We start from the raw sequence: 14,002 nt of genomic DNA on the forward strand, positions 1-14,002 counted from the left end.
AGGAGAGATATCTATATTCAATACCTTGGAGATAATATTAAAAATGTCTCTCCAAGAGCATGTTACTATCTTGACTCAATCTGATGCAAAGCAAACCAAATTTTAAAATTACACTGCAGGGGGAAATTCCTAGACAAATTGAAAACTTAGGTTGAATTGTCACTGTGCTTTGAGAATAAAATGTCTGTTTGTAAAGCGTCTAAAATTTATAGATGTGGGCGGAGCTAGGTAGAGACTATTCTACTGGATGTTAATTCGATTTAGAGATAAATGCTGTGAGTTAGAAGATAGAGCATCATAAATTTATCCATTGTAAATTATGTAATGTCCCAAATCATTTAAATGTGGATTTTGAAAAAAAGTAGCTAATTTCCAACTGATTCATTTGATTAATTTTGATATCTGCATATTAAAAATGTGATTATATTAATTTGACTATTTTCTGAAAAATAAGCAAGTTGGCCAATATCAGAAAGCTACTTATTAAAAAAGAATTAAGGTGATTTGTAGATGATTGTATCTATCAATAGTGATTGTAAATTTGCCTGATGGGTGAATAAATACAAGACTAGAGAAAATGGAAAATATTTGAAGGGTGGTATTTGTGTGTTGTTTAGAAATTACTTCCAAATATTGCAAGAATGTGCTTTCCAGCAAACTCTATGCACTTAAGTAAATCAGTGTTTCTATGAATGTTTGTATTTTAAAAGAAAACCTCTACCTTCAGCAACACCCCTCTCTCCCACCCCCACTCTCTCTCTCCCCCACCCACCCCTCTTATTTCCTGCTGTTGTCTGTCAGCCAGATAAACAAGTAAAATGAGAGCATGTTATTGTGTGGGCTGGTGAGAGGTTGTGAACATATGCCTTTTGGTAGAATAGGGTGGCTTGACACAAAGGTGCAAGTTGGGATTGTACCGGTTACAGAATGTGAAGGTTGAAACAGAGATTTACAGAAGAAAATGGAAGTTAGACAGGAATACAAATCCAAGAAAGTGAACTCATCAAGCAATGGAAAGTTGCTTCGCAGTCCTTCTGAAAAATCTTTTAATTTTCTCAACAATTGCATTACCAGGGCTTTTGAGTGTGGTGCTCCTGCTTTGCTGCCTCTGAGCATTTTGCTGTGTGACTGGTGCAGGCGCCCTCCTGCCACCTGTTGGAAACAGCAGATCCTCCCCCTGCATTAGCACCTCCAGCAGAGTGTTGGAGAACCCAGGAAAGTGGGTGGTGAGGTAGGCGTGTTACAGTTTAATTCTGGCAATTCTGCTTGTCATTTTCCCGCTGTATAAATATAAATCAGGTACTGAAGCCTTGCAAAAGATTCCAGAGAGCAGATTGCAGCACACTGCTGGCTCTTCAGTTTAAAATAAGGCAAGCCTGCCCTTTGCTGAGGTCACCATTCTGTCACTAATTTCATATTGATTCCCAGCATAAAGTACTTCCTTGGTAATAATATACCAAAATTACTGATGAAATTAGGGGATTCTTAACTGTTTGAAAATTCATTTAAAAGGTTTATGATGTTGGCATAAATGTGATTTTTTTTATTGTTGGATACTGTTGGCCATATTTTTGAAGAAATTGATTTTTTTAAATAGGCTAATTTTCTTTTATACTTGGAAGAAGAAAATGTAATAAGAGTATTAGTTTGTGTAATCCTCACTCGCATTATCACTGGTTTTGTGGAGGGGTTATTAAAAGGATTTGAAGAAGGAAATTCTTAAGAAGCTTGTATTTAACAGGATCATTAAGATCTGATACAGCCTGAGAGGATGAGGCCAGAGGACAAGGACAACAGTTGGCATAGATAGGTTGGACCTCAGGTCCTATTTCCATGTTGTATGACCTTATGACTGGGACAGAGAGGGAGAAATTTCCTGAGATGGGAATGGGAGATGCAAGATTGTCTGCATGAACTGGAGGAAGAATCAGGTGAAGAAGTAACTTGTAATTTTAAAATGGAGCATCTTAGCTTCAGTGTAAAGCTATGTTGATTCTTTGACCAGCATGGAAAGCAAACAATCTAGTTAGATCTGTTTCCTGCCCCTTGAGCACCCCTCCAACTTCCAAAGAACAAATGGTAGGTCATTAGAAAATATTGTGTTGTAGAATGACATTTCATCTAGAAATAGTTGTATGTTTTAATCCTTGCTTCAATAGAAGAAATGCTAATATCATTAGAATCGGAATTGGTTTATTATTGTCACATTTGAAGAGCTTGTCTTGCATACTGGTCATATATACAATTCATTGTGGTGATACAAGATTAAACAATAACAGACACTCAATAAAGCGTAACAGATACAGAGAAAGTACAGTCCAGGTAGACAATAAAGTGTAAGATCAAAACGAGGTAGATTGTGAGATCGAGTCCATCTTATTGTACAAGGGAGCTATTCACTTGTCTACTCATGGTTAGGAAAGAAAGTATAAGGAAAATTAAATCAGTGGATATTTTCTTTAGAGCAGACTATTTTGAAACTCTGATTACTTTTGGTGTTACTTGGATTGAATTTTAGCAATGTCTTACAAGGTAGACTCCTTGTTAAATTATCAGATTAATTCAGTTATAGACTTTTCCTAAGTAGTAAAATGCATGCCTGCCCTGTTCCATTAAGTTAGAAGTACACAAAGTAAGCATTTTGAGTTACTAACATATGAACTAATGATGAATGCCAGTGGGCATTGTCATATGTATAATTTCTTCAGTAGTCAAATAAACCTTAATACACTTTCCCAAAAGCCAACTGGACGCTGTACTGTCCAGAAGATGTTTTGCCACTCATCCGAGAGGCTTCTTCAGTTCTGATCCATGGTGGGTAGCTTTCCAGCTTATAAAACTCTGAATTGTTTAGAGGCATAGTAATCACATGAAGGTTGTTAAGAGTTGTAGAGGTAATGAGGGGTCATTAGTCTTTGCATGAATGGAGGTGTGAACTGTTGTGGAAATGTCTTCTGGACAACACAAAGTCCAGTTGCCTTGATTTACTACTGTTTGATATACAATGAGCTGGGTGACTGAGAGCCTTTATAGACACTTCCCCAAAAGCTGTCACCACTAGTATGCTTAAAGGTAAGCTATAAATATACTTTGTTTTAATGCACACACATTGAAGTTGTTCATCTGTATCGATGGCATTTATTTGGTCCTTTTGCCTGGTGGTGAAGAAGGGGATGTAGTCCACAGATGGAATTGGACAAGGGTGAGTAAGGGAAGGAGAGCCTTTTTAAAATAGAGCATGTTACTCATGCTTAGTGAACTTAATTTCAGTATTATTGTTAATTAACTGTAGTGAATCATTCCTGTATTTCAAATTGGATGACTTTTTTTCCTAGTTGAATATAAGTTTTTTAAAAAAACTGATGATTAACACAAAGATGATTATAATTCCAGCCAAGTCTGTTTACTTCTTTGCTTCACCATCTATTATGTGACCATTTTCATTTCTCTGTGCACAGATTTGCTAATTTCTCACGCAGGAATTCACGCAACAATTTGTGTTGGATTTTTAATATTATTCAAATGTATTTACAGAAATATGAGTCGTAGTGAATCTCAGCGATCTGAATGCTTGTGAGTGTATCAACTATAAATATGAAAACCTGCTTCTTTGTAGATTTTGTAACATTACTGCTGAACTCCGGAGCACAGGTTGATGCTGTGGGAAAGAATTTATACACGCCGTTATGTGCAGCTGCTGCAGGGGGGCATGTCGGGTAAGATGTCGTCATTCATTCTGTGTGACTTCAAAAATCGTTTATGACTTCTAGAAATTACCACAACCAATTTACACGACTAAAGCAGTTGTGCAAGGATATATTGCTACTCTGTTGCAAGTGCTTATGCACTCTCATTCCAGACTGGAAGTCCATTGCCTGACAGATTGCCTTAAAACTCCCTTATATGCTGAATCAAATTTCAATGCTGTTTCAAGAACACTTCAGAAAATTTGGTTGTGATTCACTGCTTGATATGCATTGCATATTGCATGCATCTACCTTAAAAGGGCAACCTGAAGCTGCCACCTGGAAAACAGTTTTTATTTTCTTGCGAAGCAGGAGCTCAGCAAATACCCAATAGACCTCTTTTCCCCACACATCACTGTCTCACATCACACCAACTAAATTTATTGCACGATAAGTACGTTCTGGCTTCAGCCGCTTTCCTGTCCTATCACGGTGGAGGGTCTCGGCCTGAACCTTCAACTGTTTATTTGCCTCCATCGATGCTGTGTTCCTCCAGCAGTTCAGTGTGTGCTAGTCAGGATTTCCAGCATCTGCAGGAACTCTTTCAGCTAAATTTATTACCCCTTCATGACTGCCAAACTACTACTGCGATTCCAACCGTCACTTGCCGTCCTTGAACCTTATGGTATGCATCCCTCCCAACTTAAGGTACTGGAATGTAAATTCAGTTTCTGTCAATGCTGTAATCAATCTGGGTATTAGGAATTGCAGTGTAGAAGACAAGGATAACTTACTCTTCTTTGCCTTTATTACAGTGCTTCCCAGCATGCAGATAACTGTCCTGAAAAAGCATGTTGTTTTACTATGATGGTGTGTCACACAATTTGAACTCTATATGGAGAACCAGAAAACATCTGCAATTTTTTAAATTTCAGATTACTGACTATTTATCATTAAAGGACAACAATTCCTACCCGAAAAGGCATTGGTGCCTAAGTATTTGCAATGAAAAGTAAACAGCCATTGATCATTTTTGAAAGGTAGTTCAATTTTGCTTTGTTTCCTGACAGATGCACTGAAGTGCTCATTGCTAAAGGTGCAAATGTAAACTATGCTGCTGAGGGAGATGAGACTCCTCTGTATCTATCATGTATATATGGACATCATGAATGTACACTGATTTTATTGAAAGCTGGAGTGGATTATAACACAAAGACTATTGTAAGTATTAAAAATGAAAATCTGTGCATTTATATCACTTACATTTAAGAACCTTTGAAAGCTTTAAAGATGCTTGCATTTTCCAAATTGACTTATTCATATGACATGTTACTAAAGAGATTTTATTTCTTGATCTCGGTTTATTTTAAAGTCAAGCTAAAATAAGTGTTTTCAAATTTTTTGTCACATTTTCTTTTGAATATAGAGTTAAGGTTGTTACATAGGCTTATATACAACATTTTGGACCAGTGGAAATGGTCCAGAAGAGTTATATGGAAACTATTATTACCATTTTTCTTAACAACTAATACCATTACTTAGCCTAGTAGATTAGAATTACCACAGTACATAATTATCTATTTAAGTGTCTAATTTCCTTTTATATCATCTCAATGTGTACTTAAGAATGTATAAATATAGTTTTATACATATAAAAAAATGGAAAAGGTTATATGTGTGAAAAAAGTACGTGATATTAGTGAATTCCTTATCCAAATAAAAATAAAATTAAAAAAAAAGAATATAGAGTCAAATTTATTGTCATGTGCACAATATGATGAGGGCTGGTACAATGAAAAACCTGCAGCAGCATCAAAGGCATATAGGGTACAGACAAAATAAAGAATATAAATTATATATAATTTTATACCAGTGAAAATAAGAAAAACATACTGTTTTGCACCAAGGTCTTGCATTTCCACAGAGGCGCAATCTAAGTCAAGTCCATGGTGGTACATTGGTACTCCACTGTGTTCAATTGCTGTGATAGGGTTGAGGTCATACAGGTACATTCAGAACCTGGTGGTTGTAGGAGAGTATTTGTTCCTGAACCTGGCTGTGTAGGACTTCTGTACATACTGCCTAATGGTAGCAGCAAGAAGAGTGCATTCACTGGTTGTTGGTGATCCTTAGATTTGTAGATAGTTCAATAAAAATAGAAATATTTGACATGTAAGCTTTCTGCCAAGTCGTGATTTCTGCAAATTTGTAATTCATTATACTTGACAAGGATGATCCCCAGATAAAATTGTGTCGAATCTCTGCGTTTGGCATAAAGAAGGTAATACTGGGCACCATTAAGCGAGAGGCAGGTGGATGAAACCAAATGGGAGATGGGATATATTAGGGGAAGTATGTGGTTAGGTGGATGGAGCTAAATGAGGGATGAAAATAGGCATTGGGAAAGGAAACAAAATTTAGAAGACTAGAGGTTGATCAGAAGGAGAGAGAAGGGGGGATGAACCAAAGTTGGATCAGAAGGGGAGAGAGAGAGAGAGAGACAGAGGCATGGGGGGTGGATCATAAGGAGAGAGAGAGAGAGACAGAGACATGGGGGGTGGATCATGAGAGAGAGAGAGGGGGGGATAGACAGAGAGATGAGGGTGTGGTGGACCAGAGGTGGATCAGGAGAAAGAGACAGAGAGATGGGGGAAGGTGGATCAGGAGAAAGAGACAGAGGGAGTGGAGGAATACAGGAGGAAAATGTTACCTGGGCTTAATATAAATCTGTATTTGTTTATAAAAAATAGTTCTCTATCTGTTATGAAGTTAACTTTGTATTGCTCAGACACTGAAGTGGCAGTTAGGGAGCACTTTGGGTCTAGTGACCATAATTCTATTAGTTTTAAAGTAGTTACGGAAATAGTGACAACAAGTCCATATGTTAAAGGCCTGAACTGGAACAGGGCGAGCTTTGAGAACATTAGGCAGGACCTTGCATTGGATGACTGGAAGACTATTTAAACGCAGTGGAACATTTGGTAAGTGGGTAGGCTTTCAATGGTGTCATATCAGGTGACCAGGGGCATCATGTTTCTGTTGGGGTGAAGGGTAGACATGCCAAGTTCAAGGAACACTGACTGATAACGAGATATTGAAGCTTTGAGAAGAAAAAAGTAAGAATTGTACATCATATTTAGGCAGCTGGGTACGAGCAAACCCCTCGAGAATTATAATATTTTCAGGTTCAGACTTAAGAGAGAAATCGGGAGAGCAGAAATTGGCTATGAGATTGATTTGGCAGGCTGGGTTCTTCAGTTATGTTAACAGTGAAAGAGTGACTAAGGAGAGACGAGGTCCTCTTAAAGACCACCAGGGCTACCTATGTGTGGAGATGGCCAAGATTTCTATTCTTCAGCAGGGGGAGCTTGTGAGGTGGATCCACAATTGACTTAATGATAAAAAGTGGAGGGTGATAGTTGAAGGTCTGATCTCCATCTGGGGTCCTGTGACTAGTGGTGCCCCAAGAGTCAGTGGTCAGACCTGTGTTATTCATTGTCAAATAAATGACTTTGCTTTGAATGTACGTGGCACAATTGGAAAATTTGCTGAAGATACTAAATCAGAGGGTTTTGTTGGCAGTGAAGCAGGTTACAATCAACACTCACACCATGCTGGAGGAACTCAGCAGGTCGGGCAGCATCCGTGGAAACGATCAGTCAATGTTTCGGGCCGGAACGTTGACTGATTGTTTCCACGGATGCTGCCCGACCTGCTGAGTTCCTCCAGCGTGCTGTGAGTGTTGCTTCGACCCCAGCATCTGCAGAGTATTTTGTGTTTACGAAGCAGGTTACAATGAACTGCAAAATAATCTTTATCAGTTAGAAAAAAGAATGGCGAATGGATTTCAACTTGGGTAAGTGGAGAATGATGCATTTTAGAGGATCAAACCAGGATAAGACTTGTCAGTGCCCTGCCGTTCACTATATGAGTTTTGTGGAACACAGGTACCTGGGGGTATAAGTGCACAGTTTGCTGAATGAAGCTGTACAAGTACGCAGGCTGGTGAAGAAGGTGTTTGGTATGCTGGCCTTTTATCAGTGAGGACACTTGTGTTTGATTAGGAGTAGGGACATTATGTTACAGTTATACTATACGTCTTAGACTATTACATACAGTTTTGGTCATCCCGTTACATACATTGTCAGGTAGAGAGGGTGCAGAGATAATTTATGAGGTTGCTACCTGCACTGGAGGGCATGAGTTATAGGGAAAGGTTGGCCACACTGCACTCTTCTATTTTTTCGCTCCTGGAGTGTAGGAAAGTAGGGATGACCCCAGTAGAATCATGAGGAAGAATGGATAAGGTGGATGGTGATGTTTTTTTTTCCTAGGGTTGCCGAGTCTAAAACTAGATAATCCAGGTGCAAGATGAGAGGAGAGAGATTTATAAGAGAACTGAGAGAGAACTTTCTTACACAATGAGCGAATGCTTAAAATGAGCTGCCAGATGAAGTGATCAAGGCAGGTACAATTAAAACATTTATAGGATATTTGGATAGGCAAACAGGAGGAGGAGGTCTTGAAGGGTTATGAGCTGAATGTAGCCGGCCGGGACTATCAGGGAGGATGCTTTAGTTGGCATCGACCATTTGGGCCTAATGGCCTGTTTCTGTAGTTAACATTTTACAACTTAACAATAAAAGTAGCTTAAAATTTAAATGTAATAACTTAAACTCTTATTAAATGGAAAACTAATATTTTATAAGCTATTTCTTAAGATATGTGGAATCTAGACGATCCACTTTTGTGCCCTGTAGCATAAATGATCATTTGCCATGAGACAGATTAAATAGCCTTTGTGCCATTAACGTTGCCTATTGACTTCAATGCTATGAATTGTTGATGTGTTAAGCATGGGTGGTCTTGTTGAATGAACTCGGTAATGTAAAAGATGCACTGTTTTTAACATATCTAAGCTTTCACCCGAGATGGGCATATTTCAAGATCTCATCTGACGATGGTACGTGCACTGCTCCTGTGATCATTTGCTGTGAGATATTGCTCCTGTCATAGGAACAGTTATCTTATTTGGCATACTGAAACATGTTTAAAAGGATGCACAGTTATTTTCTCATTCAGATGCTGGATGTGGGCTTAATTGGCAAAGCAAATTGGCGCTCCCTGACACCACATACTGGGTGCTTTGGGGCCCTTCTTTCTGAGTAAAATCATTTTGTGGTTCTTGCTTCTTAGTCAACTCATTTACTTGAGTAGCACCAAGACACTAACACTAAGTTGCTGATATTCAGCAATCTTGTAAATATATTTGTACTTAGAATTTTGATTTGACTAGAGAAGTAGATAAAATGTTAATTTCTAGTGTGATAAAACCAGGTTTAATTTTCAGTTTATGATGGCTAATGGAAATTTCTAATAGGATGACATTCAGGTGACAGAAATTGAGTAGGAGACTTTCCTTCTTTCCTTTTAGAATGGCTGGACTGCCTTTCATGCAGCTGTGAATTCTGGTCACATAGATTGCCTGAAGCTTCTCATGTATCATCGAGTATCTGGGGATGGAAGGTTTGCTGATGAGTCAGAGCACAAGTCCAGCTCCATAGAACCTGAATGTCCTGAAGGGAGTGATAAATTCAGAGTGGAGAATATGGTTACAGCTGACCTAATCAACCACACCGACAAAGAAGGCTGGACAGCTGCCCATATTGCAGCATCTAAAGGTTTTAAGGTCTGTTTTGTAATATTATATTGCTACCATATAGCTGACTCATTGAAACACAAATTTTAAAATAAGGTTTCTCAATTTATTTTGATTCCATGGACTTAAGTTTTCTTCTTAAATTGTATATCCTTTACTTTCATGTTATCCTGAATAGGGAAATGCTGGATTGGGTTCAGAGTTCCATAATATACAACATAAACCTTTAACGGATTCCTGTAAACATTAGCAGTGCCAGAAGGGCTATTTTGTTCAGTTTAAATTAAGTGAATGTGAAGGACAAGCAATGGATTCATATTGTGCTCATATTGCAGACTGTATTTCATGTTCCATTAACTGTGTGTCTGAGCACACATTTTCTTTCAGTTAAAAGATAATATATGCATAGAATTAACTATCCAGAGATATTGTTAACTATTTAATTATAATTTACCCCATTTAGATTACATTTTAAATTCCTTGAACAAAGTATCTAATTTAAAATTTAAACCTGCACAGCTTTCTATTTAATTATTCACTACTTGTGTAACACACAAAGCGCTGTGAACATGATGGCCTTGTTCGATTAAAATTTAACCGAAAAATAAAATTCAGATATTAATTCTAGTGGATTGAACCATTTTGTTCTACTGCAATAAGTGATTCTCATACTACTTGAAAACAAAGTTGAAGATTTTGTTCCTCTTAGTGAGTAAGTTATTCATGAAACAAGGAACGGCTTTTCCTAACTGCATAATATTAGGCACTTTGCATGAAGAAAGGATTTTAGTTATTCACGTGCAGAAATAATGCACTGAGCACCAAAAGCATGAAAAGGGATGAAACTGATAGCTAAACAGAGCATTGATAGGACTGTACCTGAAGAATTATATTCGGTTCAAGACACTGTATTGAGTGAAAGATTATTCATCTTCAAGTGGCTGAAGCATAAGTTCACAGAAAAGATATCAGAGCTAAAAAGGGAATGGCTGTTCATTGAAATGAGGATTGGGGTGGTACAGTTGAGGTACTTAAATGATAAAAAGGGTCGACTGAGTAGGGGGGAAGGAATTTATATCCACTCGTGTAAGGGTTTCCAACCTTTAGTATGCTATAGACCAATACCATTAAGCAAGGGATTTGTGGACCCTTGCTAATGGAGAGTTCAAATAATGCAAATAATTTTCAAAAGGAAAATAAGGATAGGTTTCTCAAGATTGATTTGAGAAGCTAATGGATAATGAAACCATGGCACTCTATCCCCTGAAACGCTGTTGAAGCGAAGTCATTTTAAAAATGACAAAACTGAGATTATTCTTGTTTGTTGTTAGATGTGAGTATTGAAGGTTACGGATACAATTTGGGTAGATGAATAAAGCCATATATTTGATTAGTGGAATACAGTCAAGATTCTGAATGGCCTTTTAATATGATGACATCTGTTGATCATTCTGTTGATGTGAGTCAATGTTGCTCATTTTCTTGTCACATGTTTTAAACACCATTCAAGTTGGTGGGATGGGGGGAGGTGCTTGGAGCAAATAACTTCACAAAGTGCAATATCCAATATATCCTGAAGCAATAGCAGAGAATTTACAGGGTTCTGCTGGTAAACTCCAGGAGTGAAGGTCCGGGGGTGGGGTAGGGGGGTGTAAAACATACGATGGAAGTGTTGAAATTCGTATATTTATTAGATTAGTTGGTTAAATTAGATTGGAAAAAAATTCAGATGCGTTAATATTGTATGAGCACTTCTGGCTGGAATGTAGAGTTACAAGAAGGCTGTATGAAACTTCCTTATGAGTTTAGGATGTATATTCAAAATGACAGTTTGGGAAATCATTGTTAAAATATTTTGTTTCAGTAAAATATAATTAAAATGTGATTGATTCTCCCATCTTTGAATTTTGATTAGAGAGATGAGATTTATTTGTTCCATGTTCATGGAAGTATTGAAAGTTGAGGTGTGTAGTGTGCATCAGCAGCAGCACAGTGTGTAGACTGTGCTGGGGGCACCCACAAGTGTCGCCACGGTTCTGGCACCAACGTAGCTGATATTGGAAATGCTCACAGAGGAGTTCTAATCAGATTCCAGTATCGTTTTACAATTGAAATGAGAAAGGGGATAACTTTCCTCATCATGCTAAATTGTTTGGACGTGCTCCACCAGCAATGAAGCTGCTTAACCAAATTTGCTTTTCTCTTATTTTTCCATTTTGTAGAATTGCCTGGAAGTGCTCTGCAGGCATAGTGGATTGGACCCAAATAGGAAAGATAAATATCAAAGGACTGTACATGATGTGGCCACGGATGACTGCAAGCACCTGCTGGAGAATTGGAGTGAGTAAAGTGAAATAGCTAGGGAATATTAAATGTACAGTATATTTCAGTGTAACTTGGCCAAACAAATTGTGGTATTTGGATTGTTATCCACTTCAATTTGACTCTTAACAAGGAGATTGCTTTGTACTGTTAGTTATAATATGTAATAACGTGACAATACTTGTTTTACACCGCAGTTAATTTGAAAAGCTCAACTATAAAACACAATTCTGACCCCAAACCTTTGATAATGTATCCTTTCGAAAATTAACGTGTTTATGTTCAGCAATTGCAGAATCTAAATCCCAAGCAGTTGTAATACACCTTTCAGGTTTAATAATGTATTGCGATATTATGGAGTAATGCTATCATTATCTTAACTTATTAATTGTGGCAATGCATCACCTTTGCACTTTATTGCTGTTATTTGCACTGTGTCAAAATATATATTGATATAATCTCTATTATTTTGAAAAGGATGACCCACCCAACAAAATGATATCCACATACATTGGTAATTAAGCTTTTGCATGCTGTTTGGTTTTGTGTTTTTTTTTAACTGTAGTAATAGTGCTGTGTTTGATATATGAAGTATCACAGCGTTTCCTAGAGGTAGATGTAAATAACTGTGCACATGTCATTACAATTTAGATGATTTTTAAGAAGATTTCAAATCTAATTATAAGATAGAAAAATCTAGTGCAGAGAATATTGTCACACTGCAACTTTATTCCTCTAAGAAACACTGATTTTATTGGTCTCTGCTGAACTTTGCATGCTTTTGAGAAATACATTTTTATTTTAAATTCCCTGTCTAGTTTATGTCCATCTTAGGGTTTTTAGAAGTTAACCTGCGTCTTATTGCTTACGTTTATGTGGCTATGCTCTTGATCTATGTGTATGGTTTATAATTGCTTCTGATTGTAATAAAAGATGGGAGTTGAGTAGTAATTCAAGCAAATGGGAAAAAGAGATGTGAAGTTTACATGCACAAAACTAGGTGTTTCACTTAACTGGTTTAATTAAAAATACATAGTCTTATCAATGATACTGAATTTAAACAATCATTTTAAACAAATCCTCATAACGTTTCATTGAACTTATTTTATAAACTCCATCTGTGGTTGAGAGTTTAAATGCTTACTTAATAAAATATTCAATATTAGTCTTTAATATTGTACCTCTAGCTAGAACTTGCATCAAATATTTACACTTTTAAATTGTTAAGCTCCAGTTGCCATATTGACAAATTATTTGATGTACTTATAATGAGGAAATTATTGTAGTAAATCATGGCAACATTTGTTCACACCAGCACAAGTTAAATACACAAAATAGCACATGTGAGTTATATTCAGCCTCCTAAAATATTGGAAGTGGAACACAATATGTATATGTACACTTTGCAGATTTGAAGCTGTGAATGAGGCCATATATCAACCAGTTTGTGTTTAGTGTACCCAGATAGGCCTCTAGTGTTTTACTTAACACCAGCCTCAAAAGCACAGACTAGTGCTTGTACTGTTACACTTCAGCTTTAATTAATTGCTTTTCCTCATTGATTACTCCTTATGGTAAACTTCAAGCATTGCCTCATTCCCCTTTCTTCCTTCTCTGTTATTTTTGCTCTGGGTTGCGTTGGGTGGGGGAAGAAGTACCCGGTTCAAGTTTGAAAGAAGAAGTACAATGGCATTGACAGTGGCTTTGTTCATTCAGACTTGGCTGACTGAGTTCTGAACCCAGTCAACTCCTTCATAGGCACCAGCCTCCGTGGCACCCAGTCAGCTTCAAGGAGAAATGCCTTAAAAAGGCAACATCCATCATTAAGGACTCCCATCACCCAGGTTCTGCCCTCTTCTCATTACTACCATCAGGAAGGAGGTACAGGAGCCTGAAGATACATACTCAGTGATTCAGGAACAACTTCTTCCCCTCTAAATAGTTGAGGAATTAATGCATGTATTTTCTGAGAAATATTAAGATTTTATGACCTTGTAGGCTGCTTTGTTGCTGGACCTTCTTGGTAGATAAACTTTGTTGCTGCATATTACAACAACTGGAGCTGCAATGTCATCACAGAAAGTAGTACTGCCTGCCCAGTGTCTGAACAGAGACAGCAAGTACATAGTTCCCTGAAGATGGCTGCTTGGGTAGGCAAGGTGGTGTATTCTTTCCTTCATCAGACGGGGCATTGGGTGCAAGAGTTAGGATGTCACGTTGAAGCTGTGCAAGATGTTGGTGAGACTACACTTGGAATCTTCAGTGTGGTGCTGGTTGTTGTGTTATAGGAAGAATATGATTGAACCAGGAAGTGTGCAGAAACCATTCTCAATGA

General features: G+C 37.6%; 1 protein-coding gene across 4 annotated transcripts in view; it reads left to right on the forward strand.

The window, feature by feature from the left end:
- Positions 1-14,002, forward strand: part of cttnbp2 (cortactin binding protein 2) — a 153,747-nt gene that overhangs the window by 73,929 nt on the left and 65,816 nt on the right. For all 4 annotated transcript variants that reach the window (XM_072267579.1, XM_072267577.1, XM_072267580.1 and 1 more), the window contains 4 exons: positions 3,617-3,716; positions 4,757-4,907; positions 9,121-9,375; positions 11,568-11,685. In XM_072267579.1, coding sequence (XP_072123680.1) covers positions 3,617-3,716; positions 4,757-4,907; positions 9,121-9,375; positions 11,568-11,685 — 624 coding nt within the window. The remainder of the gene's footprint in view (positions 1-3,616; positions 3,717-4,756; positions 4,908-9,120; positions 9,376-11,567; positions 11,686-14,002) is intronic.

Source organism: Mobula birostris, chromosome 9 (assembly GCF_030028105.1).
Source record: "Mobula birostris isolate sMobBir1 chromosome 9, sMobBir1.hap1, whole genome shotgun sequence".
NCBI lineage: Eukaryota > Metazoa > Chordata > Chondrichthyes > Myliobatiformes > Myliobatidae > Mobula > Mobula birostris.